Below are 27,233 nucleotides of genomic sequence, written 5' to 3' on the forward strand. Positions count from 1 at the left end.
ACAACCAGAGGAGTCGCCCCCTGGTGGTCAGGAGAGAGAATGCAGCTTTAACACATGAAGCATAGACTTCTATACAACCAGAGGAGTCGCCCCCTGGTGGTCAGGAGAGAGAATGCAGCTTTAACACATGAAGCATAGACTTCTATACAACCAGAGGAGTCGCCCCTTGGTGGTCAGGAGAGAGAATGCAGCTTTAACACATGAAGCATAGACTTCTATACAACCAGAGGAGTCGCCCCCTGGTGGTCAGGAGAGAGAATGCAACTTTAACACATGAAGCATAGACTTCTATACAACCAGAGGAGTCGTCCCCTGGTGGTCAGGAGAGAATGCAGCTTTAACACATGAAGCATAGACTTCTATACAACCAGAGGAGTCGCCCCCTGGTGGTCAGGAGAGAGAATGCAGCTTTAACACATGAAGCATAGACTTCTATACAACCAGAGGAGTCGCCCCCTGGTGGTCAGGAGAGAGAATGCAGCTTTAACACATGAAGCATAGACTTCTACACAACCAGAGGAGTCACCCCCTGGTGGTCAGGAGAGAGAATGCAGCTTTAACACATGAAGCATAGACTTCTATACAACCAGAGGAGTCGCCCCCTGGTGGTCAGGAGAGAGAATGCAGCTTTAACACATGCTGCATAGACTTCTATACAACCAGAGGAGTAAATCTAGAGACCCTCTCAAATTAAATTAGATGTTGACTGCTCAACATAATAAAGGTGCCCTGTGGAGTTTTCTTGACAACAAGCTAAACTGTTTTATCAATATTAACCCGATCTTTAATGTTATATTCTGCAAATAGCTCCCCTAAATGTTTAACATACTCATGGACTTCTTCTTTTTTCCAATTTGTCTCACGCGAGTGCCCCCAACACTAAACCACATGAGTGGCCTTTATGTCCCACATTCCCAGGGGAATTACCCACAATTCATAGCACTGTGACTTAAAGAGTTACCAGGGGAATAAAAACAAGGTAAACAGAGAGAACGGCACACGCCTGGAATATGTTAAAAATAATGATGGAACATAAAAAAAAACACATTTACACAGATTTATTGATCAAACATTTCATTTAGTTACTGAAGCAGTTTTAAAACAAATATATTATGTTGACAAACTGAACATAGCACCGTGACCTTTGACCCTCTTGCTGCACAGAGGGATCACCTCCTGGCAGCAGGATCAGTGCTTCAGCTTCCGGAAGTGAACTCTTTTGGGAAAGGGAGGAGGCTGCAAAGCCCCCCCTCCCCCCGCCCCCCGCCCCCCGCCCCAGGCTGGAAGTGACGCCCACCGCCGGGCTCCAGTTGCCCGCATAGCAGCGCCTGTTCCCCGCAGACATGGCACCGCCTGTCCTCCGAGCGCTCGCGCTCATCGTCGCTTCGGCGCTCGTGCACGCGGCTCGAGCGGCCCAGATCAATGACACGTGAGTAATCAACAACAATAGAACTTCTGCGTGCTTTTCTGCAAACAAAAAAACAACAACAACAAAAAGTTTGCTGTGTGCGTCACGCCAGGAGACGCCAAGTGCGCGCGCGCGCGTGCGCGTCTCCGGTGTTTTTGCAGGAGACGCAGCTGCACGTGATGAAGTCCACAGTTTAATGTGTTCATGTCGGGATGTTTGGTATCACTATGAACCATAAGCAGAGAGGCCAGGCCTAAGATACTGGTATGCAATCTGTAGAGAGGTGCGTGCGTCGTGCGTGCGTCGTGCGTGCGTCCAGCGTGCGTCCATCTGCTCCTACTTAACCGTTTGATTGATGGCACCAGCTACCAAACATCTAAAACACTGTTTCTAAACCTGCGTGTGTGCGTGTGTGCGTGTGTGCGTGTGTGCGTGTGTGCGTGTGTGTGCGTGTGCGTTTATTTAAACTCCTCTCATAGTTTTTGTGTCAACATTGCGCAACGTCCACTCCTCAAAAAGCTGCATCAGTATTCTCAGCAGCAGCAACCAAAGCTCAATTAAACGTGACCTTTAGCACCGTTTACATGGAAAACCCGTTAAAATAACGGCACATTTTTAAATAACTCAAAAGTAAAAGTACTCGTTTTGTGAGTAATATTATTATATTTCTACGTTTCTGGACATTTGATGAATTTAAGTCCATCGTCTTTTTGCTCCGTGTTTGGTCTCCACCGACGTGTTTTGGTCACCAGCTCGTTTCTAACTGGGTCCCTGGCTAGCTAGCTGTTTGTCTAAAATACACAACAACAACAACTAATCGTAATATCTCTAGAAATACCTTTTTATTTTTGCCCCCCCCCAGTATCTTCGCGGTGACCGTGAGCTCCCGGGTGCGAGGAGGCCACCAGGAGACCCTGTGCGCTCAGGTCCACGGCCCCACGGAGCCCCTCGCCCTGACCGTCGCCCTCCAGATGGGCTCCGACACAACCGCCGTCCTGGAGCAGGAAGTCAGCGAGGACTTCTACCGCTGCGTCACCTTCCAGGTCCGACTGCGTGAGCGCACGGCTCACGTGCACTTCTTGCTTGAATGTATTTGTTTCCGTGGTTAAAGGCGTCGCTTCCTGTCCTGACGGACGTTCTGTTCGTTGGTTTTCTTCCTGCAGGCCCCCGCCGTGCGGTCCCAAACCGTGGCGACCGTCAACGTCACCATCCGGGGTGCGAACGCCTCCGTGAGCAAGAAGACCAAAATCCTCGTCGTGCCGCCGGCTTTCATCCACGTCATCCAGACCGACAAGCCGGTCTACAAGCCCGGGCAGACGGGTGAGTGTGAGGCCGCCTCGGAGGGTCTTTGAAGGGGCTTCCTGCTGCTCGCCGCCGCGCCGCTTAATAATTCAGCCACATTTGCACATTTCTCGTTCTACGTTCCGATATATATCTGCATAACGCCGTCTGGATGCAGCTCACGGAGGAATGAGGCGGTTCCTCCGCGGCTCAGTGGGAAATGTACAGAAACACTTCATCCCATCACAATTAACAGCTCGCAGCTCTTTTGACAGATGTAGTTTGTGTTTGTTCTTCATTTTTAAGAATACTTCAATCTCAAAACAGACTTTTTGCATTGAAATATGAATGAAGGTTTTTAACTGGAAGTTAAACTACACCATCGTCTGCAAACTCTCAAACAACTCGTCAAAATCATAAAGTCTCTCCAGGCGAATGCTCACTGCTTCACATGCGCTGTGTGAGTGGGTGCACGAGGCCGTGCGTGCACGAGGCCGTGCGTGCACGAGGCCGTGGGTGCACGAGGCCGTGGGTGCACGAGGCCGTGGGTGCACGAGGCCGTGCGTGCACGAGGCCGTGCGTGCACGAGGCCGTGGGTGCACGAGGCCGTGCGTGCACGAGGCCGTGCGTGCACGAGGCCGTGGGTGCACGAGGCCGTGGGTGCACGAGGCCGTGGGTGCACGAGGCCGTGCGTGCACGAGGCCGTGCGTGCACGAGGCCGTGGGTGCACGAGGCCGTGCGTGCACGAGGCCGTGCGTGCACGAGGCCGTGCGTGCACGAGGCCGTGGGTGCACGAGGCCGTGCGTGCACGAGGCCGTGGGTGCACGAGGCCGTGGGTGCACGAGGCCGTGGGTGCACGAGGCCGTGCGTGCACGAGGCCGTGGGTGCACGAGGCCGTGCGTGCACGAGGCCGTGCGTGCACGAGGCCGTGCGTGCACGAGGCCGTGGGTGCACGAGGCCGTGCGTGCACGAGGCCGTGGGTGCACGAGGCCGTGGGTGCACGAGGCCGTGGGTGCACGAGGCCGTGGGTGCACGAGGCCGTGCGTGCACGAGGCCGTGGGTGCACGAGGCCGTGCGTGCACGAGGCCGTGGGTGCACGAGGCCGTGGGTGCACGAGGCCGTGCGTGCACGAGGCCGTGCGTGCACGAGGCCGTGCGTGCACGAGGCCGTGCGTGAGTGTGTTTTTTTAAATGGAACATTTTGAAGGATGAGAGCTGCTTATTGGATTCTTCTGCACCAGAGAAGAAAACAAACGGTGCTTTTTGCTTCTACAATTCATCAAGAAGATCGATCCTCTGTGGGGGCGAGAGGGAGAAGTCAAGGTAACGCGGGGGCGACTCGTCGGCCCGATCCCAAACTCCTCCCTCACGGACTCTGACGCCCCCCCAGAGTCCACCAGGGTCCAGCTCCTGTCCGGTGTTTCAGTCACTTTCTGACATTTTAAAACCGTTGGTGAAAACTTTCCAAAAGTCTTGCATCTCTGCACACTTTGCCCACGGGAATTACCCACAATTCATAGCAACGTGACGTTAACCACGGGGTAACCAGTGGAGACGTATAAAAACGAGGTAAACAAAGAGGCCGGCGCGTGTTTGTGTTCAGCCTGAAATAAACATTTAGGATTAAAGATGGAACATAATAACACATGAAAGCAAAAACTGTTACATTATTTATTCATCAAATATTTAATTTAGTATTAATCGGGGGGTAAAGTACCCCGGTGGGGGGGATATCCCGTCTCTTCTGAGGAAGTGATCGTAGTGAGGGAGGGGAGGGGAGGGGGGGGGGGTTCTTTCACAGAGAGCCTGTAGAACAAAGGCACAGAGGGTCGAGGAGCATTGTGGGTAATGTAGTATCTAGTAGTCTTTTATTTTAAATGTATTTTGTGCCATCTGATGTCCCTCAGTTTTATTTAAACATATTCTCCGTTTGCTTTCCTGATTGTTTGCTTTTTATATTCAGAGAATACATTTATTCTTTTCTTTTTTCTTTAAAGTCAAGTTCCGAATCGTCTCCATGGACACTAACTTCATCCCTGTTGATCGAGTGGTGAGTTTGATTTATATATATATATGATTTATTTATTTATATATATGATATTTACAGTATGTGTGTGTGTAATATTTCCAAGCAGTGAAGTTTGCAGTGTGGTGTGATTTCTCTCTCCGAGCCGTCAGTGGCTGAGGAGCGAGGTCTATTTCTGCTCATGGGAGTGGGCGGTGACAGGAGGCTGTTTGTTGATGTAGAAGACGGCGTGGGCGTGCGGCGCCGCGTGGAGTCGTGTGATAAACACGCTGTCGGGTTCATTTGGCAAACGCCGTGTCTGACCCAAACATCTGAATCAATACGCGACTCGGGGCTGAAAACACGACACGAGAATTAATTCAAACGTGTCGTAGGACGAGGAATAAATTAAGAGAAGTAGAGTCATTCATATAGACTGAGTCGGCCCCTGGTGGTCAGGAGAGAGAATGCAGCTTTAACACATGAAGCACAGACTTCTATACAACCAGAGGAGTCGCCCCCTGGTGGTCAGGAGAGAGAATGCAGCTTTAACACATGAAGCATAGACTTCTATACAACCAGAGGAGTCGCCCCCTGGTGGTCAGGAGAGAGAATGCAACTTTAACACATGAAGCATAGACTTCTATACAACCAGAGGAGTCGCCCCTTTTTTTTGTTTGTTGTGTCACATTAAGTCTCTCTAGAAGTCTGGGTTTCTCTGAACATTACATTCCATCTTTAGGGTTGACAAATACAGAAGTTATCCTTTAGGACAGAAGTCTGCTGCTGTTCACAACATGAGGGGTATTTCCAACTTTACAGTTCTTCTGTGTATTTAAAATATGTGGAGTTTATGCTTGTATATATTGCGCAAATACCTTTTTAAAGCTTATTAACTTGTGCACAATTGTTTTTTTTCTTTTTCAGTATAAATTGGTGGAGCTCCAGGTAAGGTTATTATTGTTATTATCATCTGTATCTGTATATCATCTGCATGGCTCCTCTCCTGCCAACTGTTCCGTATTAGCCCGAAAGCTGCAGCGATGATGTGTTTCTGTCCTCCAACAGGAAGTCAGTCATTATTACAGAAAATAAACAAACGTTCATGACTTCATGTTAGGAACCTTTTACGTCTCCTCCACTAAAAGAGGGCTAGTGTCCTTAGTCGTCTCCTTTAACGCTCTTTACCAGAGGGGCGTTCACTGACCTGTTTTATATATCAGACACAGGAAGTTCAAAAGTTCTGACTCACGTCTGTGTTTCAGGTTCCATAATAATTGAGGGCGTATAGTTTAGAGGTGTGATCACAGCGTTCAGGGACGTCTGGATTAGTCATCGTAGAACAGTTCAACTCCGTTTATAAATGACGACTTCATCATCTCAAATAACATCTGGATAAATGGCTGCGTATATGTTCCCTAATATTCTTAAAAATGAGTGGTTCATGCTTTTGACTACAGGTTTGGCATTTAACAGGTTTATTAATGAAGATATTTTCTGGTTTCACTGTTTTTAAAGATTAACACACACATAAAATCTTTGACTGCAGCAGAGGTCACATGCACATTGTGTGCCAATTATATAATTCAATTTGAAGCCCCAATGTTCAGGATTTTAGTACCTTTTGACTTTGGCGACCTCTAGTGGTTGTACCATAAAAGTACAAGGCATCAAAACCATGCAATCCGGGGACTGGAAGCTCCATAATTGTATTATATCGTAGAAATCCAGTCGCGTCAGCTGGCTATCGGCGGCCATCTTGTGTCTGTCTCTAGGACCCCGACTCGAACCGCATCGCCCAGTGGTCGGACAAGAGCGTCGCCGGCGGGATCCTGGACCTCTCCCACCCCGTGATCCCCGAGGCGGCTCAAGGAAGCTACACCATCACGGCCACGACGGACCAAGGAGAGCAGGCGGCCCGCAGCTTCGACATCAAGGAATACGGTTCGGCGGCAGTCGCATGCATAAAAGATTATATTCATAAATTACCAAAAATAACGTGTTTCTTTTTTGTTTTCCAATTTTTTTTTTGTTTTTTTAGTTTTGCCAAAGTTTGAAGTAAAGGTTCATCTCCCCAGCGTGATCACCATCCTGGACAAAGAGGCGACGCTGAAGATTTGTGGAAAGTGAGTTTCAACAATTAAACACGAGGATGAAGTTTAGGAAGTTAAATATGAACCGTGATGATACTGCGGCTCTTTTTCTATATTCTTAAAAATGTCAAAAGTGAAATTGAGAACATATCTATTGCCTCCACATGGCTCTCAACATGGTGACAGCTGAGCCGGAGGCTAGCAGCTGACGGTGCTAACCGCAATAAGATAAGATAAAGAGCTTTTTGTTGTCATTGTTAGCCCTGAGCCAGACAACAGCAGAGAACAACAACAATAACAAACAATATACAAAATAAGTAATAAAGTTCAAGTAATAAAATAACAACTGAAAACGTTAGCTAACCGGTGGAGCAAACAGACCATGAAGTCGGGTATGCTTTAGGGCGGGGCTACAAAGTGATTGACAGGTCGACACCAGAGACCAGTGACCTGTCAATCACTTCTCTACGTCGCTCCTGCTCAGTCCAGATATGGTCACTTCCTGTTCACCGGTTGCAAAATCCAAGATGGCGACGGCCGTGATCCAAGATGTCGTCACAATGACTACGTCCACTTGTTCTATAAAGTCTTCGATATTACCCCAAACTGTTGTTGATGCACAGAGCGGCCATCATGGAGTTTGAGGTCTGGGTTGGTGGGGGTCGGCCTACTTTCCGAGTTTAATAATTAATGATGGATATTGTGAATACCGCACTTCCACGGGACGATATTAACATGAAATGCTCAAATTTAAATTTCTGATTTTTTTCACCCTGCAGATACACTTATGGGAAACCCGTTGTGGGTTCAGCCAAGGTGGAGTTCTGTAGGAGAACCAGTCGGTACCGCTGGTATTCATCACTCCAAGGAAAGGACGCGTGCCGGACGTATGAAATGACGGCGAGTACTCCAGATGTCTTATTATATGAACCCCTGACTCGCTGGAGGAGCAGTTTCCTTTCACAAACCTTTTTTAATTGTCTCGTGTTATTATCTCCCAGACGGATAAAAGTGGTTGCGCCACACAAACCGTGAACCTGGACGCGTTTTCCCTCAACAAGACCATGTACAAGGACACCTTTGAGGTGGCCGCAGAACTGGAGGAGTACGGCACAGGTGGGTCCGCCGAACACACTTCCAGGGTTTGACCGGATCGCCGAGTAATGGCCGCCGGGTTCCTGATGCTCCGTGTGTTTGCCGCCATCCAGGGGTCATTCTCAAAGGCGCCGCGCAGACCGGCTTCAGCGTTAGCGTGCGAACGGTGACCTTTGAGGACGTACCTGCAGCCTACAAGCCTGGCATCCCGTTGGAGGGGAAGGTAATCCGTCTCATTGAAGTCGTAGCACGCTTTCATACAATATGTGTACGGACGTTCATGGTCCCCAGAGGAGAGTTTTAGCGCTGCAGAAAGTGAACTGGTTCTAAACTCCCAGTTAGCGGTGCAGCATTCTAAGGGGGCCCTATTGAAATAATGAACTACGGTGATGATATTCAGCTTCCCCAGAGGATGACTCTGTGTTTTCGCTGACGCCTTTAGTAACCCAGCACCGCAAAGGTAGTGTTTTCATTCCCACTGGAAATGCCGGAGAAAGGTTGTTAAGTCATTCGCATGTTGAGCAAACGATGAACTGGTTTTCGTCTTAGCTTCTGGTTTCTGACTCGTTTGCAGGTCAAGTTGATCGGCGCAGACAACGAAGCCGTCGCCAACGAGGCGGTGTATCTGTTTTACGATAGGACCTTGAACACAACGGTCATCACAGACGCGGGAGGCATGGCTTCCTTTTCTCTGGACACCGCCCTCTGGAAGGACACCGTGATCATCAAGGTCGGTGTCGGCTATGAGGAGTGGTTTTAATGTGGGTTTGTTGGGATGTGAAATGTGACGTTTTGACCTGTGGGTGTTGCGTCAACAGGCGAGTTCTAGAAAGACGGAGGAGCCCAGGCGGTATTTGGGCAACGAGCGCCGACCGGAGTACAAGTCGGCCGACATCCAGGTCGCTCCAATTTACTCCAAGAGCAACAGTTTCCTGAAGCTCATGCAGGTGAGAGGGAAGCTCGCCTGCGATGAAGATGCGACGGTGCGCGCTCGGTACATCATCCAGGGGGAGGAGCTAAAGAAGGAACAGGAAGCCGTCGACGTCTTTTACCTGGTAGGACTTCGGTCACACTTTCTATCATGTTTTAAAAAGCCTTCGATCACACGGGATGCCTTCATTACGCTAACGTCTAGTTGAACGGTAATTAAACCACTTATTGCATCTATTCATGTACACCGAGTGCATTCCAGAATTCTTTGTGATGCCGGTGTTATGTTCCTCTGTAGGTGATGTCCAGAGGTGGAATTGTGCAGCACGGTCGTGTCCCAGTGGCTGTTAAAGCAGGAACTGGTATAAACTAATGTTATTTAAACTGCCATCTGAAAGGATTAGTCTGGTCATGGACTGCATTTCCCTTATTAGCAAATGAGACCACCAGGGGGCGACTCCTCTGGTTGTATAGAAGTCTATGCTTCATGTGTTAAAGCTGCATTCTCTCTAATGTCCACCAGGGGGCGACTCCTCTGGTTGTATAGAAGTCTATGCTTCATGTGTTAAAGCTGCTTTCTCTCTCCTGACCACCAGGGGGCGACTCCTCTGGTTGTATAGAAGTCTATGCTTCATGTGTTAAAGCTGCTTTCTCTCTCTTGACCACCAGGGGGCGACTCCTCTGGTTGTATAGAAGTCTATGCTTCATGTGTTAAAGCTGCATTCTCTCTGCTGACCACCAGGGGGCGACTCCTCTGGTTGTATAGAAGTCTATGCTTCACGTGTTAAAGCTGCATTCTCTCTCCTGACCACCAGGGGGCGACTCCTCTGGTTGTATAGAAGTCTATGCTTCATGTGTTAAAGCTGCATTCTCTCTGCTGACCACCAGGGGGCGACTCCTCTGGTTGTATAGAAGTCTATGCTTCACGTGTTAAAGCTGCATTCTCTCTCCTGACCACCAGGGGGCGACTCCTCTGGTTGTATAGAAGTCTATGCTTCACGTGTTAAAGCTGCATTCTCTCTGCCTGACCACCAGGGGGCGACTCCTCTGGTTGTATAGAAGTCTATGCTTCATGTGTTAAAGCTGCATTCTCTCTGCTGACCACCAGGGGGCGACTCCTCTGGTTGTATAGAAGTCTATGCTTCACGTGTTAAAGCTGCATTCTCTCTCCTGACCACCAGGGGGCGACTCCTCTGGTTGTATAGAAGTCTATGCTTCACGTGTTAAAGCTGCATTCTCTCTCCTGACCACCATCGTATATTATTTGTGTTTTATATATTTTCATAGTTTCCCAACACGTTCCTCTGCTTCTGTGTTCCACGCTTCAGTCAACCAAGGGCAGTTCTCCGTTTCGCTGCCCCGGGTTTCAGACCTGGCTCCGGTCGCCCAGCTGGTGGTTTACACCGTGATGCCCAGCGGAGCCGTCGTGGCCGACAGTCAGGACTTCCCCGTGCAGCTCTGCCTAAATAACAAGGTGCCATGTAATGTAGTTAAATGTCGTGTTGGTGATGAACTATAATCAATCCAGATGTTTTCACATGAATATTAATTAGATATTAGAGATGAATTATGAGCTGTTTAACTTCCTCACAGCTTTGAGCTCATTATTATACTTCATTAACACCAAGAACGGCTATAAAATAATATATTTTATTTCATTAACATTTTGAATTGTGTGTTTTTATGAAGAAAGAAAACCACTATAAATTCCTATAACAAAGTAAAAGTACAACATTTAGTATTTTTCATGGTTTACCGGCTTCAGAGCGTTGAAATGATTTGTAGGTCGATCCTTGGAGACGAGCTGCTGTAATCAAACAAGAAATGGATCTGTTGATATGGATCATCAGTGATCAATAATTATGGATCTAGAAGTAATATTTGAACCGTGAGTCCTGCTAACGCAGCCCGACGGCTCCTCCTCCTCGGTCTCCTGGGAGCAGGTGGTCCTGAGGTTCTCCTCCCTGCAGGAGCTCCCGGCGGAGAGGACCACGCTCCGCCTGCAGGCCCAGCCGGGCTCCCTGTGCTCCGTCCGGGCCGTGGACCAGAGCGTCCTGCTGCTGCAGCCGGACGGGGAGCTCAGCGTGGACCAGGTGCTCAGAAGGGAACAAATATTAAGAACTATTATGAAATGCATGATTCTCATTAAGAACGTGGTCGTATGTACCTGCTCTCTACTGAGTGTGTGTGTGTGTGTGTGTGTGTGTGTGTGTGTGTGTTGCAGGTGTACAGCCGTCTGCCTCTACAGAAGCTGTCTGGATACTCTCCTGACGTTGAGGACTACGAGCCGTATCCCTGCCTGGACTTCGGGCTTCAAGAGCAACTCTTGGACTATTTCATGAAGCCTGAACCGAAGAATGACGTCTACACCGTCTTTAAAGTAGAACACTTTGATATATATATGTATACACTTTGATATATATATAAATAAATAAAAATATATATTTATTTATTTTTATATATATTTATATTTATATATATATATTATTTATTTATTATTTATTTTTATATATATTTAGTTATCCATTTTTTTAATTTGTGTATATATATATATATATATATATATATATATATAGATAGATAGATAGATAGATAGATAGATAGATAGATACATGGTATAACATGTGTTGACGTTTATCATATTCCTTCATATAGATGGCTTCTCTAACTTGTTTTTTTCTCTTTCTTCCAGTCAATAGGAATTAAACTTTTGACCAACTCCGATGTGAAAGGACCTCGCAAATGCTATGAAATGTTCGGTTATTACTATGACGGTAAGTCTTATGGTCTTCCCATTGCACCATTCGTGTTGACCCTATGATGTAACTTTAAGAACCTGATGCAGAGGCCGAGGCTCTTATGGAGTCCGACGAGACGGAGTCTGCGATTGTTGAAGCAGAGGCTGGAGACACAGAGGAGACTATTAGAACATACTTCCCCGAGACCTGGATCTGGGAGCTGGTGTCCGTCGGGTAAGTTTAGTTGTGTAATCAGACTTTTTATTCATATTCTTCCTAGATGTCGTAGACTCTCCGGTCTCCATGGCCCACATGAATCCAATGTCAGGTGGTCTGCCGAGACTTAAAGAGGAGAAGAAGGAGACGGTCAGGACCTTCTTCCCTGAGACCTGGATCTGGGACCTAGTTCCTGTTGGGTAATAATCAAGGATGCACTCGTTATACGTTTATTAGGATTATCAAACATTTGGGCATCTTCACAATGTTTACTGAAGGAAAGTAGTGTCGTTTTCTCTGACTTCTATACAACCAAGCAGCAACCTTCGGTTCTGCCGAGACTCCTCTGGTTGTATAGAAGTCTATGCTTCATGTGTTAAAGCTGCATTCTCTCTCCTGACCACCAGGGGGCGACTCCTCTGGTTGTATAGAAGTCTATGCTTCATGTGTTAAAGCTGCATTCTCTCTCCTGACCACCAGGGGGCGACTCCTCTGGTTGTATAGAAGTCTATGCTTCATGTGTTAAAGCTGCATTCTCTCTCCTGACCACCAGGGGGTGACTCCTCTGGTTGTATAGAAGTCTATGCTTCATGTGTTAAAGCTGCATTCTCTCTCCTGACCACCAGGGGGCGACTCCTCTGGTTGTATAGAAGTCTATGCTTCATGTGTTAAAGCTGCATTCTCTCTCCTGACCACCAGGGGGTGACTCCTCTGGTTGTATAGAAGTCTATGCTTCATGTGTTAAAGCTGCATTCTCTCTCCTGACCACCAGGGGGCGACTCCTCTGGTTGTATAGAAGTCTATATAAATGACTCTACTTCTCTTGATGTATTCCCTCAGTAAACATTGTAAACATTAGTTTTTGGTCTCAATCTCTAGTTTCAAGTCTTCTTCAATACAGCGTGATGTTCATTTAGTAAATTATGGTCATTTAGAGTCAGACAGACCATAAAGCAGGGTATGCTCTAGGGGCGGGGCTACAAGGTGATTGACAGTTGTCTACACAGGTTGTTACTAAGGCAATATGTTCACGATATTTTCCGTGCTAATGAAACCTGTGTTCTGGTCACGTGACTCTCGGCTCCCACAGAGCCAGCGGGTCGGTGGACGTGGAGAAGACGCTCCCCGACACCGTCACCAAATGGGCCGCCGGAGCGTTCTGCGTCTCCTCGCTGGGCTTCGGCGTGGCGCCCAGCATCGGGCTGACGGCCTTCCAGCCGTTCTTCATCAGCCTCACGTTGCCCTACTCCGTCATCCGCGGGGAGGCGTTCACCCTGAAGGCCACCGTCTTCAACTACCTCTCCAAGTGCATCTTGGTAAACACCGACGGTGCTCTTTAGCCGGCGGTTACCACGGTAACCGTCGTCGAACGAGCACGTTTCATATATTTATGTTTTCATCGGTTGGTCTGCAGGTGAACGTCACGCTGGCCGAGTCCGACCGCTACGACTTCAGGGCCTGCGCCGGCTGCCGTTACAGTGTGTGTGTGTGTGGAGAGGACCGCCGGACCTTCTCCTGGATCCTGACCCCCACCACGCTGGGTATTCATAACATCCAGAGGAGCATTCATAACATCCAGAGGAGCATTCATAACATCTAGAGGAGCATTCATAACATCTAGAGGAGCATTCATAACATCCAGAGGGACATTCATAACATCTAGAGGAGCATCATAACATCTAGAGGAGCATTCATAACATCTAGAGGAGCATTCATAACATCCAGAGGGACATTCATAACATCTAGAGGAGCATCATAACATCTAGAGGAGCATTCATAACATCTAGAGGAGCATTCATAACATCCAGAGGAGCATTCATAACATCCAGAGGAGCATTCATAACATCCAGAGGAGCATTCATAACATCTAGAGGAGCATTCATAACATCCAGAGGAACATTCATAACATCCAGAGGAGCATTCATAACATCCAGAGTAACATTCATAACATCCAGAGGAGCATTCATAACATCCAGAGGGACATTCATAACATCCAGAGGAACATTCATAACATCTAGAGGAGCATTCATAACATCTAGAGGAGCATTCATAACATCCAGAGGAGCATTCATAACATATAGAGGAGCATTCATAACATCCAGAGGAGCATTCATAACATCCAGAGTAACATTCATAACATCCAGAGGAGCATTCATAACATCCAGAGGAACATTCATAACATCCAGAAGAGCATTCATAACATCCAGAGGAACATTCATAACATCCAGAGGAACATTCATAACATCCAGAGGAACATTCAGAACATCCAGAGGGACATTAATAACATCTAGAGGAACATTCATAACATCCAGAGGAGCATTCATAACATCCAGAGGAACATTCAGAGGAACATTCATAACATCTAGAGGAACATTCATAACATCCAGAGGAGCATTCATAACATCCAGAGGAACATTCAGAACATCCAGAGGAACATTCAGAACATCCAGAGGGACATCCAGAGGAACATTCATAACATCCAGAGGAACATTCAGAACATCCAGAGGAGCATTCACAACATCCAGAGGGACATTCATAACATCCAGAGGAACATTCATAACATCCAGAGGAACATTCAGAACATCCAGAGGAACATTCATAACATCCAGAGGAGCATTCATAACATCCAGAGGAGCAGTATTCATAACATCCAGAGGAACATTCATAACATCTAGAGGAACATTCATAACATCCAGAGGAACATTCATAACATCCAGAAGAGCATTCATAACATCCAGAGGAACATTCATAACATCCAGAGGAACATTCATAACATCCAGAGCAACATTCATAACATCCAGAAGAACATCCAGAGGAACATTCATAACATCCAGAGGAACATTCATAACATCCAGAGGAACATTCATAACATCCAGAGCAACATTCATAACATCCAGAAGAACATTCAGAACATCCAGAGCAACATTCATAACATCCAGAGGAACATTCATAACATCCAGAGCAACATTCATAACATCCAGAGGAGCATTCAGAACATCCAGAAGAGCATTCATAACATCCAGAGGAGCATTCATAACATCCAGACATCCAGAGCAACATTCATAACATCCAGAGCAACATTCATAACATCCAGAGGGACATTCATAACATCCAGAAGAGCATTCATAACATCCAGAGGAACATTCATAACATCCAGAGCAACATTCATAACATCCAGAAGAACATTCAGAACATCCAGAGCAACATTCAGAACATCCAGAGGAACATTCATAACATCCAGAGCAACATTCATAACATCCAGAGGAGCATTCATAACATCCAGAGGAACATTCATAACATCCAGAGCAACATTCATAACATCCAGAGGAGCATTCAGAACATCCAGAAGAGCATTCATAACATCCAGAGGAGCATTCATAACATCCAGACATCCAGAGCAACATTCATAACATCCAGAGCAACATTCATAACATCCAGAAGAGCATTCATAACATCCAGAGGAACATTCAGAACATCCAGAGCAACATTCATAACATCCAGAGGAGCATTCAGAACATCTAGAGGAGCATTCATAACATCCAGACATCCAGAAGAACATTCATAACATCCAGAGGAACATTCAGAACATCCAGATCAACATTCATAACATCCAGAGGAACATTCATAACATCCAGAGGAACATTCAGAACATCCAGAAGAACATTCATAACATCCAGACATCCAGAAGAACATTCATAACATACTCTTTAAAACCTCTTAAACTAAATACTCTTTAATATCTTTTAAATTAAATACTTTAATATGAATGTGATTTAAAACATTGATGGAATTCACGACATCTTCACGTCTTCATAAATAAAACATGGATGTTTGTTTCCGTCCGACGCGAAGATGAGACGCAACGAGCTAATTAATCTATTAATCTGTGTTAAGGGGCGCTGACAGCTGGGAGGGGGGGGGGGGTGATGAATGTCAAACTCACTCCCCTTAACTCCGCCCCCCCCCTGAGGAATGCTGACAATCACTTGTACTAACAAGTCAGGTAGCGTCTCTGACGAAACACTCAGAAACTTCTCCCTCGGGGGGTGTGTGTGTGTGTGTGTGTGGGTGGGGGGGGGGGGGGGGGGGGGGGGGCGGTACAGCAGTATAATAAGGGAACAAATGGGGAGTAATGAGGGCGAATGAGACGGGAGACAAACAGACGGGAGGTGATGGAGAATAACGAGTGAGTGTGTGTGTGTGTGTGTGTGTGTGTGTGTGTGTGTGTGTGTGTGTGTGTGTGTGTGTGTGTGTGTGTGTGTGTGTGTGTGTGTGTGTGTGTGTGTGTGTGTGTGTGTGTGTGTGTGTGTGTGTGTGTGTGTGTGTGTGTGTGTGTGTGTGTGTGTGTGTGTGTGTGTGTGTGTGTGTGTGTGTGTGTGTGTGTGTGTGTGTGTGTGTGTGTGTGTGTGTCACAGGTCAGGTGGATCTGAAGGTCAGCGCCGAGGCCCTGAGGACTGACACCCTGTGTGGTAACGAGGTGGCCAGCGTCCCCGACGTGGGACGGATCGACACGGTGGTTCGAACCCTGCTGGTGCAGGTGAGTGTGTTCAGTCTGAGCTGGTCAGGACACACACACACACACGCACACACACTTGTTTGAAGGACTTGGTTCTCTTTGTCTCAGGCTGAAGGAACGCCACAGATGGTCAGCCACAACGCGCTGCTCTGTCCCACAGGTGAGCACACACACACTCTCACACTCTCTCACACACACACACACACACACACCCCTGTGTGTCGAGGCCCTCGGGGTGTGACATTTGAACCTCTGCATTTTAAACTGAGGCTTTAGGAGCAGCGGCTGTGGCCTGGAGATCTCTGTCGGGGTCAGAGGTCGACGTCGTTGCTTTTAGTTATTTTCCACGATGTCGGAACAAAAACACGACATCCGTCGTTTGGTGGCCACGTTGAAAACGAGGACGACTCGTCGGAAACGAGGACGACTCGTCGAAAACGAGGACGACTCGTCGGAAACGAGGACGACTCGTCGGAAACGAGGACGACTCGTCGAAAACGAGGACGACTCGTCGGAAACGAGGACGACTCGTCGAAAACGAGGACGACTCGTCGGAAACGAGGACGACTCGTCGGAAACGAGGACGACTCGTCGGAAACGAGGACGACTCGTCGGAAACGAGGACGACTCGACGACTCGTCGGAAACGAGGACGACTCGTCGGAAACGAGGACGACTCGTCGGAAACGAGGACGACTCGTCGGAAACGAGGACGACTCGTCGGAAACGAGGACGACTCGACGACTCGTCGGAAACGAGGACGACTCGTCGGAAACGAGGACGACTCGTCGGAAACGAGGACGACTCGACGACTCGTTGGAAACGAGGACGACTCGTCGGAAACGAGGACGACTCGTCGGAAACGAGGACGACTCGTCGAAAACGAGGACGACTCGTCGGAAACGAGGACGACTCGTCGGAAACGAGGACGACTCGTTCGAAACGAGGACGACTCGACGACTCGTTGGAAACGAGGACGACTCGTTGGAAACGAGGACGACTCGTCGGAAACGAGGACGACTCGACGACTCGTTGGAAACGAGGACGACTCGTCGGAAACGAGGACGACTCGTCGGAAACGAGGACGACTCGTCGAAAACGAGGACGACTCGTCGGAAACGAGGACGACTCGTCGAAAACGAGGACGACTCGTCGGAAACGAGGACGACTCGACGACTCGTCGGAAACGAGGATGACTCGTTGGAAACGAGGACGACTCGTTGGAAACGAGGACGACTCGACGACTCGTCGGAAACGAGGACGACTCGTCGGAAACGAGGACGACTCGTCGGAAACGAGGACGACTCGTTGAATACGAGGACGACTCGTTGGAAACGAGGACGACTCGTTGGAAACGAGGACGACTCGACGACTCGTTGGAAACAAGGACGACTCGTTGGAAACAAGGACGACTCGACGACTCGTTGGAAACAAGGACGACTCGTTGGAAACAAGGACGACTCGTTGGAAACAAGGACGACTCGTTGGAAACAAGGACGACTCGTTGGAAACAAGGACGACTCGTTGCAACGTCACTTCATTATTGTTGAAATTAAGTCTCACAACGGGGAACACAGGTGTTAGCCTAGCTTAGCTTAAAGACTGTAAACGGGTGGAAACTGCTAGCCTGGTCGTGTCCTCCCCGCTGACTTTTGTGTAGATTAATCTAATCAAATAGAATTAGTGAGCTTCAAGAAGGAAATGCTCAGCTGTGGTTTTATGCTAAGCTAATCAGCTATTTGTTGCCCTGTGTGTCTCCAGACGGGCCCGTGGAGAAGAACATCTCCCTGGTGCTGCCCGAGACCTTTGTGGCTGGATCGGCCAGGGCCTCCGTCTCTGTTCTGGGTTCGTGGACTAGACGAGACGGACTAGATGAGACAAGACTAGACGAGACATACTAGATTAGACGGACTAGACGAGACGGACTAGACGAGACGGACTAGACGAGACGGTCTAGACGAGACGGTCTAGACGAGACGGTCTAGACGAGACGGACTAGATGAGACATACTAGATTAGACGGACTAGGCGAGACGGACTAGATGAGACAGACTAGATGAGACGGACTAGACGAGACGGACTAGACAAGACGGTCTAGACGGACTAGATGAGACAAGACTAGACGAGACGGACTAGACGAGACGGACTAGACGAGACGGACTAGACGAGACGGACTAGACAAGACAAGACTAGACGAGACAGGACTAGACGAGACAGGACTAGACGAGACGGTCGAGACAGACTAGATGAGACGGATTAGATGAGACGGACTATATGAGACGGACTAGATTTAGACGGACTAGACTAGACGTACTAGACTAGACGGACTAGATGATACAAGACTAGACGAGACATACTAGATTAGACGGACTAGACGAGACGGACTAGATGAGACGGTCGAGACAGACTAGATGAGACGGATTAGATGAGACGGACTAGATTTAGACGGACTAGACTAGACGTACTAGACTAGACGGACTAGACTAGACGTACTAGACTAGACGGACTAGACTAGACGTACTAGACTAGACGGACTAGATGATACAAGACTAGACGAGACATACTAGATTAGACTGACTAGGCGAGACGGACTAGACGAGACGGTCTAAACGGACTAGATGAGACGGTCGAGACGGATTAGATGAGACGGACTAGATTAGACGGACTAGATTAGACGGACTAGACTAGACGGACTAGACTAGACGGTCTAGACGGACTAGACGGACTAGACGAGACTAGACCCTGCCTCACCTCCCGTCCCGCTGCCCCCTGTAGGGGACCTGATGGGCCGGGCCATGAAGAACCTGGACCGGCTCCTGGCCATGCCGTACGGCTGCGGGGAGCAGAACATGCTGCTGTTCGCGCCCAACGTCTTCATCCTGGACTACCTGAAGAGCACGGCTCAGCTGACCCAGGACATCCGGGACCGGGCCACGCGCTTCCTGCAGAGCGGTGAGGGTTTGATCCTTCAAAATAAGAGTCCTAGAACGCGTCTTTAGTGCAGAATAACTTGGTTATTATGACATGAATTATCAAAACAGAAAACTGAAAATTGGAAAACTATGGAATCTATAAATCCAGTGTTACTGATGTAGGAAAAAGAAATGGAGGCTCTATAGCTATGTATATATGTATATATATATATATATATATATATATATGTGTGTGTATATATATATATGTGTGTGTGTGTATATATATATATATATATATGTGTGTGTATATATATATATATATATATATATATATATATATATATATATATATATATATATATATATATATATATATATATATATATATATATATATATATATATATATATATAAAAAATTTTTTAGATATAACTGAACAAAAAGAAGTTGAAAGCCGTCTAAACATTTGAAAGTTTTTATTCCGTTAAACGTTCGTCGTTCTTTAATCTGAAGCCGAGACGGTTTCAAACCTTTTTCCATCACACAGGTTTTGGAAGGCGCTTTATTATTTTAAAGGGTACATTATTAAAAAAGGTTTTCAGGTCGAGAGATGAAAAAGATCAAAGGGAAGTTTCTTTTCATCGTGTCATAAATTGGTTCTCCGTGTTCCGACGTCTCGGTTCTGTTCTTCAGGATATCAGAGGGAGCTCACCTACAAGCACGACGACGGCTCCTACAGCGCCTTCGGGAAGGACGACGAGTCGGGGAACACCTGGTGAGTGACCTCTGTGACCTCTGTGACCTCTGTGGCCTTTAAGACGCTGCTGAGGGGCAAACAAAGGCCGTCAGTCGTAACTGCAACACGCGTCGTATTTGAGTTAATATGGGATACAGTTTTTAATAATGTTTCATCCATTTACACACGTTTTTTATTAAAGGGGCATTTATTTTAAATATTAAGCACTTAAATGAGTGTTATGTTAAAATAATAGATTTAAGTATATTAATAATACAGTTTAGTTGAATTAAAAAGCCCAAAAGCAGAAATCCCGCCCACTTCAATAAACTCGACAGTTCCAATAACACTCTGAATATGTTCGTTTATGTAACTCTTGAGAAACGGCGGTTGCATCATTTGGTTTCAGAACATGTGAAAACATTTATTTAGAGCTGCTGCACACACACACACACACACACACACACACACACACACACACACACACACACACTCTCAGTGTCCTGTTTGGCACCGGCAACTATCCTAATAATTTAGTTTATTGTGAGCCTGCCAGAAAATATTAATATTTGCATTTAATGGGCTTACAGCTCAAAGCCTCGGGGTGTGTGTGTGTGTGTGTGTGTGTGTGTGTGTGTGTGTGTGTGTGTGTGTGTGTGTGTGTGTGTGTGTGTGTGTGTGTGTGTGTGTGTGTGTGTGTGTGTGTGTGTGTGTGTGTGTGTGTGTGTGTGTGTGTGTGTGTGTGTGTGTGTGTGTGTGTGTGTGTGTGTGTGTGTGTGTGTGTGTGTGTGTGTGTGTGTGTGTGTGTGTGTGTGTGTGTGTGTGTGTGTGTGTGTGTGTGTGTGTGTGTGTGTTATATAGCTTTTCTTTATTTAAAGACTCATGGATCAGCAGATTTTAACGTATCAATGAACTGAAGCTTTTTAAACCTCTTTTACCACAATTTAACAGGTCCTTAAATGCACCTTACATGGTTACATTGTGTGTGTGTGTGACGTCGTCTCTCCCCCCCTCCCCCTCCCCCCCCCCCAGGCTGACCTCCTTTGTGATGAAGTCCTTCGGGGGGGCGAGGTCGTACATCTTTGTGGACGAGGGTCACATGACCGCCGCCAGCAGCTGGCTGTCCCGTCTCCAGCGGCCCGACGGCTGCATCCAGTCTGTTGGGAAGCTGTTCCACAACGGAATGAAGGTACTAAAGCTCCAGGAGAACATGTGGTCAGGAGAACATGTGGTGAGGAGAACATGTGGTGAGGAGAACATGTGACCAGGAGAACATGTGGTGAGGAGAACATGTGGTCAGGAGAACATGTGGTCAGGAGAACATGTGACCAGGAGAACATGTGACCAGGAGAACATGTTGTCAGGAGAACATGTGGTCAGGAGAACATGTGGTCAGCAGAACATGTTGTCAGGAGAACATGTTGTCAGGAGAACATGTTGTCAGGAGAACATGTGGTCAGGAGAACATGTGGTCAGTAGACCATGTGACCAGGAGAACATGTGGTGAGGAGAACATGTGACCAGGAGAACATGTGGTCAGGAGAACATGTGGTCAGGAGAACATGTGACCAGGAGAACATGTGGTCAGGAGAACATGTGACCAGGAGAACATGTGGTCAAGAGAACATGTGACCAGGAGAACATGTGGTCAGGAGAACATGTGACCAGGAGAACATGTGGTCAGGAGAACATGTGGTCAGGAGAACATGTGGTCAGGAGAACATGTAACCAGGAGAACATGTGGTCAGGAGAACATGTGACCAGGAGAACATGTTGTCAGGAGAACATGTGACCAGGAGAACATGTGGTGAGGAGAACATGTGACCAGGAGAACATGTGGTCAGGAGAACATGTGACCAGGAGAACATGTTGTCAGGAGAACATGTGACCAGGAGAACATGTAACCAGGAGAACATGTGGTCAGGAGAACATGTGGTCAGTAGACCATGTGACCAGGAGAACATGTGGTGAGGAGAACATGTGGTCAGGAGAACATGAGATCATGATGTTTCTCTGATCATGTGACTTTGTAAACAACCAATCAGTGTTTAGACCAACAGGAGGAGAGCTAGTAACATTAGCGGCACCGCTAACAGAGAACCAGCGGAGAGAAGGAGAGAAGGGGAGAAGGAGAGAAGGAGAGAAGGGGAGAAGGAGAGAAGGGGAGAAGGGGAGAAGTGGAGAAGGGGAGAAGGGGAGAAGGAGAGAAGGAGAGAAGGGGAGAAGGAGAGAAGTGGAGAAGTGGAGAAGGAGAGAAGGAGAGAAGGGGAGAAGGGGAGAAGTGGAGAAGGGGAGAAGGGGAGAAGGGGAGAAGGGGAGAAGGGGAGAAGGAGAGAAGGGGAGAAGTGGAGAAGGGGAGAAGGGGAGAAGGAGAGAAGGAGAGAAGGGGAGAAGTGGAGAAGGGGAGAAGGGGAGAAGGGGAGAAGGAGAGAAGGGGAGAAGTGGAGAAGGGGAGAAGGGGAGAAGGAGAGAAGGAGAGAAGTGGAGAAGGAGAGAAGGGGAGAAGGAGAGAAGGGGAGAAGGAGAGAAGTGGAGAAGGGGAGAAGGGGAGAAGGAGAGAAGGAGAGAAGGAGAGAAGGGGAGAAGTGGAGAAGTGGAGAAGTGGAGAAGTGGAGAAGGAGAGAAGGAGAGAAGGGGAGAAGGGGAGAAGTGGAGAAGGGGAGAAGGGGAGAAGGAGAGAAGGAGAGAAGGAGAGAAGGCTTCCTCCCTCAGCTCGTTTCCTCAGTTAAATTAAATCAACCGGTTTAGAGGTTGTAAAGACTCTTCAAGTGCTGGTCCTGGTTCTGAACCTGGTCCGTGTGTCCTGGTCCTGAACCTGGACCGTGTGTCCTGGTCCTGAACCTGGACCGTGTGTCCTGGTCCTGAACATGGACCGTGTGTCCTGGTCCTGAACCTGGACCGTGTGTCCTGGTCCTGAACCTGGTCCGTGTGTCCTGGTCCTGAACCTGGACCGTGTGTCCTGGTCCTGAACCTGGTCCGTGTGTCCTGGTCCTGAACCTGGACCGTGTGTCCTGGTCCTGAACATGGACCGTGTGTCCTGGTCCTGAACATGGACCGTGTGTCCTGGTCCTGAACCTGGACCGTGTGTCCTGGTCCTGAACCTGGACCGTGTGTCCTGGTCCTGGACCTGGACCGTGTGTCCTGGTCCTGAACATGGACCGTGTGTCCTGGTCCTGAACCTGGACCGTGTGTCCTGGTCCTGGACCTGAAGCCATCAGAGAGAAAGAGGAGACGTTCCCTCAGAGAAGATCTTCTTCTTGTCGTCGCCGTGACGACGGTCTTTGTCTCCTCAGGGAGGCGTGAGCGACGACGTGACGCTGACGGCGTACATCAGCGCCGCCCTGCTGGAGCTCCACGGCAACGCCACGGTGAGTCTTCTGCTGCTTGTTCTTTCTCTTTCTTCTTCCTCTTCCTCCTTCTCCTTTTTCTTCTTCCTCCTTCTTCTATTCCTCCTCTTCCCCCTCTTCCTCCTCCCCTTCCTCCTCCCCCTCTTCCTCCTCCTTTTCTCCTTTTTCTTCCTCCTCCTCTTCCTCCTCCTCCCCCTCTTCCTCCTCCTCCTCTTCCTCCTCCCCCTCTTCTTCCTCCTCCCCCTCTTCTTCCTCCTCCTCCTCTTCCCCCTCTTCCTCCTCCTCCTCCCCCTCTTCCTCCCCCTCCTCCCCCTCTTCCTCCCCCTCTTCTTCCTCCTCCTCCCCCTCCTCCTCCCCTCCTCCTCCTCCCCCTCCCCCTCCCCCTCCTCCTCCTCCCCCTCCCCCTCTTCCTCCACCCCCTCCCCCTCCCCCTCTTCCTCCCCTCTTCTTCCTCCTCCTCCTCCTCCTCCTCCTCCTCCCCCCCCTCTTCCTCCTCCTCCTCCTCCTCCTCCCCTCCCCCTCTTCCCCCTCCCCCTCCTCCCCCTCCCCCTCTTCCTCCTCCCCTCCTCCCCCTCCCCCTCCCCCTCTTCCTCCTCCTCCTCCTCCTCCCCCTCCCCCTCCCCCTCCCCCTCTTCCTCCTCCTCCTCCTCCTCCTCCCCCTCCCCCTCCTCCTCCCCCTCCCCCTCCCCCTCCTCCTCCCCCTCCCCCTCCTCTTCCTCTACCTCCTCCTCTTGCTTGACACATTCACCTTTTGAACTCTGGTAGATTTGCTGACTCGTCACATTTCTTTCTTCTTTATTATAACTTCAAGGTTGCAGTATTTTAGTGCATGAATAATTTAATAAACATTTTTTTGATTCATTATGTTTCTGAGTTCTTCATCTCAGGAACGCCTTCAAATAATTCCTTTCTAACTCCTGACGAACGGTGAATTTGGAGGTCAAAGGTCACTTCCTCCTGGTTTAAAGCTGAAGATCAATAGATGATGATTATTATTGTATTTATTTATATAAATAAAATAATAATCATCTATTGATCTTCAGCTTTAAACCGTCTCAGTTGCAGAAACTACATGTCTTAATCCTGCAGACTTATTATATATTACATATTATATATTATATGGACTTGTGGTGGTCTTGCTGCTGCAGGACCTCGTGGTGCAGAAGGGCCTGAACTGCCTGAGGGAAGCGGTCCACCTGGACCACCTGGACCACCTGGACCACCTGTACAGCACCGCCCTGCTGGCCTACACCTTCGCTCTGGCCGGGGACGCGGAGATGAAGAGCAAGCTCGTCACTCATCTTCATCACAAGTCCGACGCTCGAGGTGAGGAAGTGAAGTGGAACACGGAGACGGGTCTCCTGAGTCCACCTTCTCATGGAGGACTCTTCTGACCGGCAGGGGGCAGCCGCCATTGGAGCAGAGCCGGGGCTTCTGGGAAGGCCCTGGACTCCTTGGCGGTGGAGATGACCTCATACGTGCTGCTGGCTCTGCTCTCCGGTCCGCCCACGCCGGGCTTCGGGTTGGACTACTCCTCGGGCATCGTCCGCTGGCTCGCCCAGAACCAGAACCCGTACGGGGGGTTCTCCTCCACGCAGGTAGGGACGGACCACACGAACCCGCAAGAGGCCAGTGAGGTCGGGGGTCCGAGTCTTCAACCGGCGCTCTGCTCCTCAGGACACCGTGGTGGCCCTCCAGGCTCTGGCCAAGTACGGCGCCGCCACCTACAGGGCGGAGGGCGCCACGGCGGTGACGGTGACGGCGCCGGGCGGCCTGAACAAAGAGTTCTCGGTGGACCAGAGCAACCGGCTGCTGTACCAGGAGGAGCCCCTGAACCAGGTCCCCGGGGAGTACGCGGTCCGGGCCGAGGGCCAGAGCTGCGTGCTGGCTCAGGTACCGACCCCAGACCCGGACCCAGGATGACCACGCTAACACCCGGTTTAGTGCTCACCAGTTCAAACTCCACTGAACACCAGATACTCTGATCGACTCTTTTTAATCCACATTTCTTTATTATTCTTGTGTGTAAACAAAATCTTTCTTGAGCAGCAACACAAGAAGTTGTAAAAGCTTTAAACACTTATTGATCATCTCATTGATCATGTCATTGATCATGTCATTGATCACCTCATTGATCATCTCATTGATCATCTCATTGATCATGTCATTGATCACCTCATTGATCATCTCATTGGTTAGCCCCCGTCTCCTGACTAGACTCCGAATGACATCTCTAACGAGGAGTGAGACATAAGTGTCAATCATGGTCTCTCCATAGATCTCAATGCATTTCAACGTCCCGCCTCCACCCGACTTCTCCTCCTTCAACATCTCCACTGACGTCATCGCCAAATGTAACGTCAGCCGACCTCAGGTCATCCTGCTGGTGATGGTCAGGTACTGTCTGCCTGTTATGTTATATTATATTATGATATATATATATAACTGATAGTGACCGTGTGTGTAGGTACCAGGGCAGAAGAGAGGAAACCAACATGGTCATCATCAACATCAAACTTCTCTCTGGATACATTCTGGATCCGATCTCTCTGCAGCTGGTCGGTTCTGACAGACGACCAAACCAATCACTAGATAAAGACCACCGGACTGCACCACTAATATCTTTGTCGTGCTTCCTAATGTTTCGTAGCTGAAGCTCGACCGCACAGTGAAGCGCGTGGACGTGGAGGAAGGCTTCGTCAACATCTACATGGAGGAGGTGCGAGGCCCAAACGCCTTCTTACCCTCACTACTCACCAAAGGTGTGAAGAGTGAATTGATTTTTGTTTTGCAGCTGAAGAAGGACGTGGGGCGGGTCCACCTGTTGACCCTGGAGGAGGACGTTCCCGTCAGGAACCTGAAGCCGGCCGTGGTCAAAGTCTACGACTACTACCAGACGAGTAGGAGCCTCCGCGTTCTTCTCTTTGCAGACGATGTGGCGCCGAGCGACCTCCAAGTTTGAGGAGCTCTGCCAGAAAAAAGCCGTGAACGCACTCTTAGCGTTTCCTTAAGTGCATCGATGAGTCCGCGGCGCCACTCATCGATGCACTTAAGGCAACGCCCCTTTCCTGTCAGTCTGGTGTCGAATGGATAATATCCTCTGAAGCTGAAACGAACCAGTTGAGCATGAACGCATCGCCGGCTGTGTTTTCTCTGCTGCTCACCTGACGTGTGTTTTTGTCTTCAGGCGAGGAGGCCGTGACGGACTACACCTCCCCGTGTGCAGAGCGTGAGTAGTAAACATGGCGTGTTGGGGACTTCAAGGTACCACTGAAGTGTAAACGGTTCCAGGTGTTTTGGGTTATTCAAACGAAAAATTATTTGAAAACTAAAGTGAAGATTTTTCAAGATTAAAAAATGTGACAAGACGAGAAAGTGTCCTGGAAAGATGGACCGACATGAATCTATAAATGAAGATATAATTTACTTCTATTGATTTTAAGACAAAGAATCTTCTTCTGTGGTATTTGGCCTTTGTCGCCACCTACTGGCCGTAAAATATCCAATTGTCAAAACTGTTTATCAAACATCACAAGCCAATAAATGCATCGTTCCAACATTAAAAGGTAAATAACTGTTTTCCTTCCAGACGACGACGTCAACGAGCTGTGAGATCTTCGTCTTTCAGTTGGAAGAAAGAAACTTCTCGATGTGCATTTGTTTTTGTTTTTAGTCGCCTTTTAAAACGTGTTTAATTCCACATTTTAAACTTCTTGTTCCCTCGTTGGTATTGAACCAACAACCCGCTGGGTTTAAGAAAAGCAGACCATATTTTTTTAACAGTTCTGTTTAATAGATTTGACAAAATCCATATAACTCAACGTACAGAGAACCAATAACACAGTATGGTCCAGTATTGATCGCGTGTGTGAAACAGGATCTTCGAGGAGAGTAATTCTGTACCAGTTAAAAAAAAAAAAAGGTAGATTGATACGTCACTACCAGACAAAATGAAA

The 27,233-nt window shown here is 48.4% G+C and overlaps 1 protein-coding gene across 4 annotated transcripts; it reads left to right on the top strand.

Annotated features, from left to right (window-relative positions):
• The first annotated feature begins 1,277 nt into the window (after positions 1-1,277).
• On the top strand, positions 1,278-27,233 carry LOC117741165 (alpha-2-macroglobulin). Of its 4 annotated transcripts, none has more exons than XM_034547980.1 (36): positions 1,278-1,429; positions 2,271-2,451; positions 2,572-2,728; positions 4,686-4,738; positions 5,621-5,641; positions 6,469-6,637; positions 6,735-6,819; positions 7,566-7,686; positions 7,788-7,902; positions 7,995-8,104; positions 8,456-8,611; positions 8,700-8,936; positions 9,110-9,173; positions 10,140-10,285; positions 10,755-10,904; positions 11,036-11,191; positions 11,504-11,585; positions 11,830-11,965; positions 12,856-13,081; positions 13,180-13,306; positions 16,181-16,302; positions 16,390-16,441; positions 18,042-18,125; positions 19,055-19,231; positions 19,888-19,969; positions 20,963-21,119; positions 23,224-23,298; positions 24,426-24,603; positions 24,679-24,875; positions 24,955-25,170; positions 25,556-25,674; positions 25,745-25,835; positions 25,928-25,996; positions 26,072-26,177; positions 26,465-26,506; positions 26,867-27,233. In XM_034547980.1, the coding sequence occupies exons 1-36, from the start codon at positions 1,344-1,346 to the stop codon at positions 26,887-26,889; spliced, it is 4,368 nt and encodes a 1,455-aa protein (XP_034403871.1). In that variant the 5' UTR covers positions 1,278-1,343; the 3' UTR covers positions 26,890-27,233. The 4 variants fall into 4 exon arrangements, with proteins under 4 accessions (XP_034403871.1, XP_034403873.1, XP_034403872.1 ...); XM_034547982.1 differs by lacking the exon at positions 11,830-11,965 and adding an exon at positions 11,657-11,783 and having other exon boundaries at positions 1,336-1,429; XM_034547981.1 differs by lacking the exons at positions 26,465-26,506; positions 26,867-27,233 and having other exon boundaries at positions 1,336-1,429; positions 26,072-26,243.

Source organism: Cyclopterus lumpus, chromosome 13 (assembly GCF_009769545.1).
Source record: "Cyclopterus lumpus isolate fCycLum1 chromosome 13, fCycLum1.pri, whole genome shotgun sequence".
NCBI lineage: Eukaryota > Metazoa > Chordata > Actinopteri > Perciformes > Cyclopteridae > Cyclopterus > Cyclopterus lumpus.

Bases quoted from the DNA above. Each gene is read 5' to 3' on its own strand.
- LOC117741165 (XM_034547980.1), top strand. From the start codon at position 1,344: ATGGCACCGCCTGTCCTCCGAGCGCTCGCGCTCATCGTCGCTTCGGCG. The intron at 13,082-13,179 runs GTAAACACCGAC...GTTGGTCTGCAG, and splicing joins ACCTCTCCAAGTGCATCTTG to GTGAACGTCACGCTGGCCGA. The intron at 21,120-23,223 runs GTACTAAAGCTC...TTGTCTCCTCAG, and splicing joins TGTTCCACAACGGAATGAAG to GGAGGCGTGAGCGACGACGT.